General features: G+C 65.2%; 1 protein-coding gene across 1 annotated transcript; it reads left to right on the forward strand.

The window, feature by feature from the left end:
* Positions 1–330, forward strand: DQ04_04501070 (hypothetical protein; the record flags this gene model as incomplete). The annotated part of the gene is made up of 1 exon (XM_009313620.1): positions 1–330. A coding segment is annotated over one exon (330 nt), but the record flags the coding sequence as incomplete, so codon positions are not given.

Raw genomic sequence — 330 nt, forward strand, 5'->3', positions numbered from 1 at the left:
CATCACAAGAGCCGCACCGGTGCTGGGGTGAAAGGAAAGAAGGATAGGCAACGCCCGACTTCGAAGTCCGCAGCGGGCTTCGTTGCGTGTGCGCCGGACACGCCGCTAAGTGAGTGTCTGCAGCGCATTCTGCGCCAACGCGCGCGCCGCATTGTCGTGCTCGCGGAAAAGGAGGCGCGCGACCTGAGCGTTGTGGCCATACTTAACCTGCAGCAGGTGCTTGCCTATCTTGGTGCTGTCTTCTTATCGATTGAAGCCGCTGGCAGCGGGCGTCGGGTCGTGGGCGCAGCGGGCGATGTCGCCGCCGGCGTCACTGCTGGGGCGGCGGCG

This window comes from Trypanosoma grayi, assembly GCF_000691245.1.
Source record: "Trypanosoma grayi strain ANR4 Tgr_450_V1, whole genome shotgun sequence".
Taxonomy (NCBI): Eukaryota; Euglenozoa; class Kinetoplastea; order Trypanosomatida; family Trypanosomatidae; genus Trypanosoma; species Trypanosoma grayi.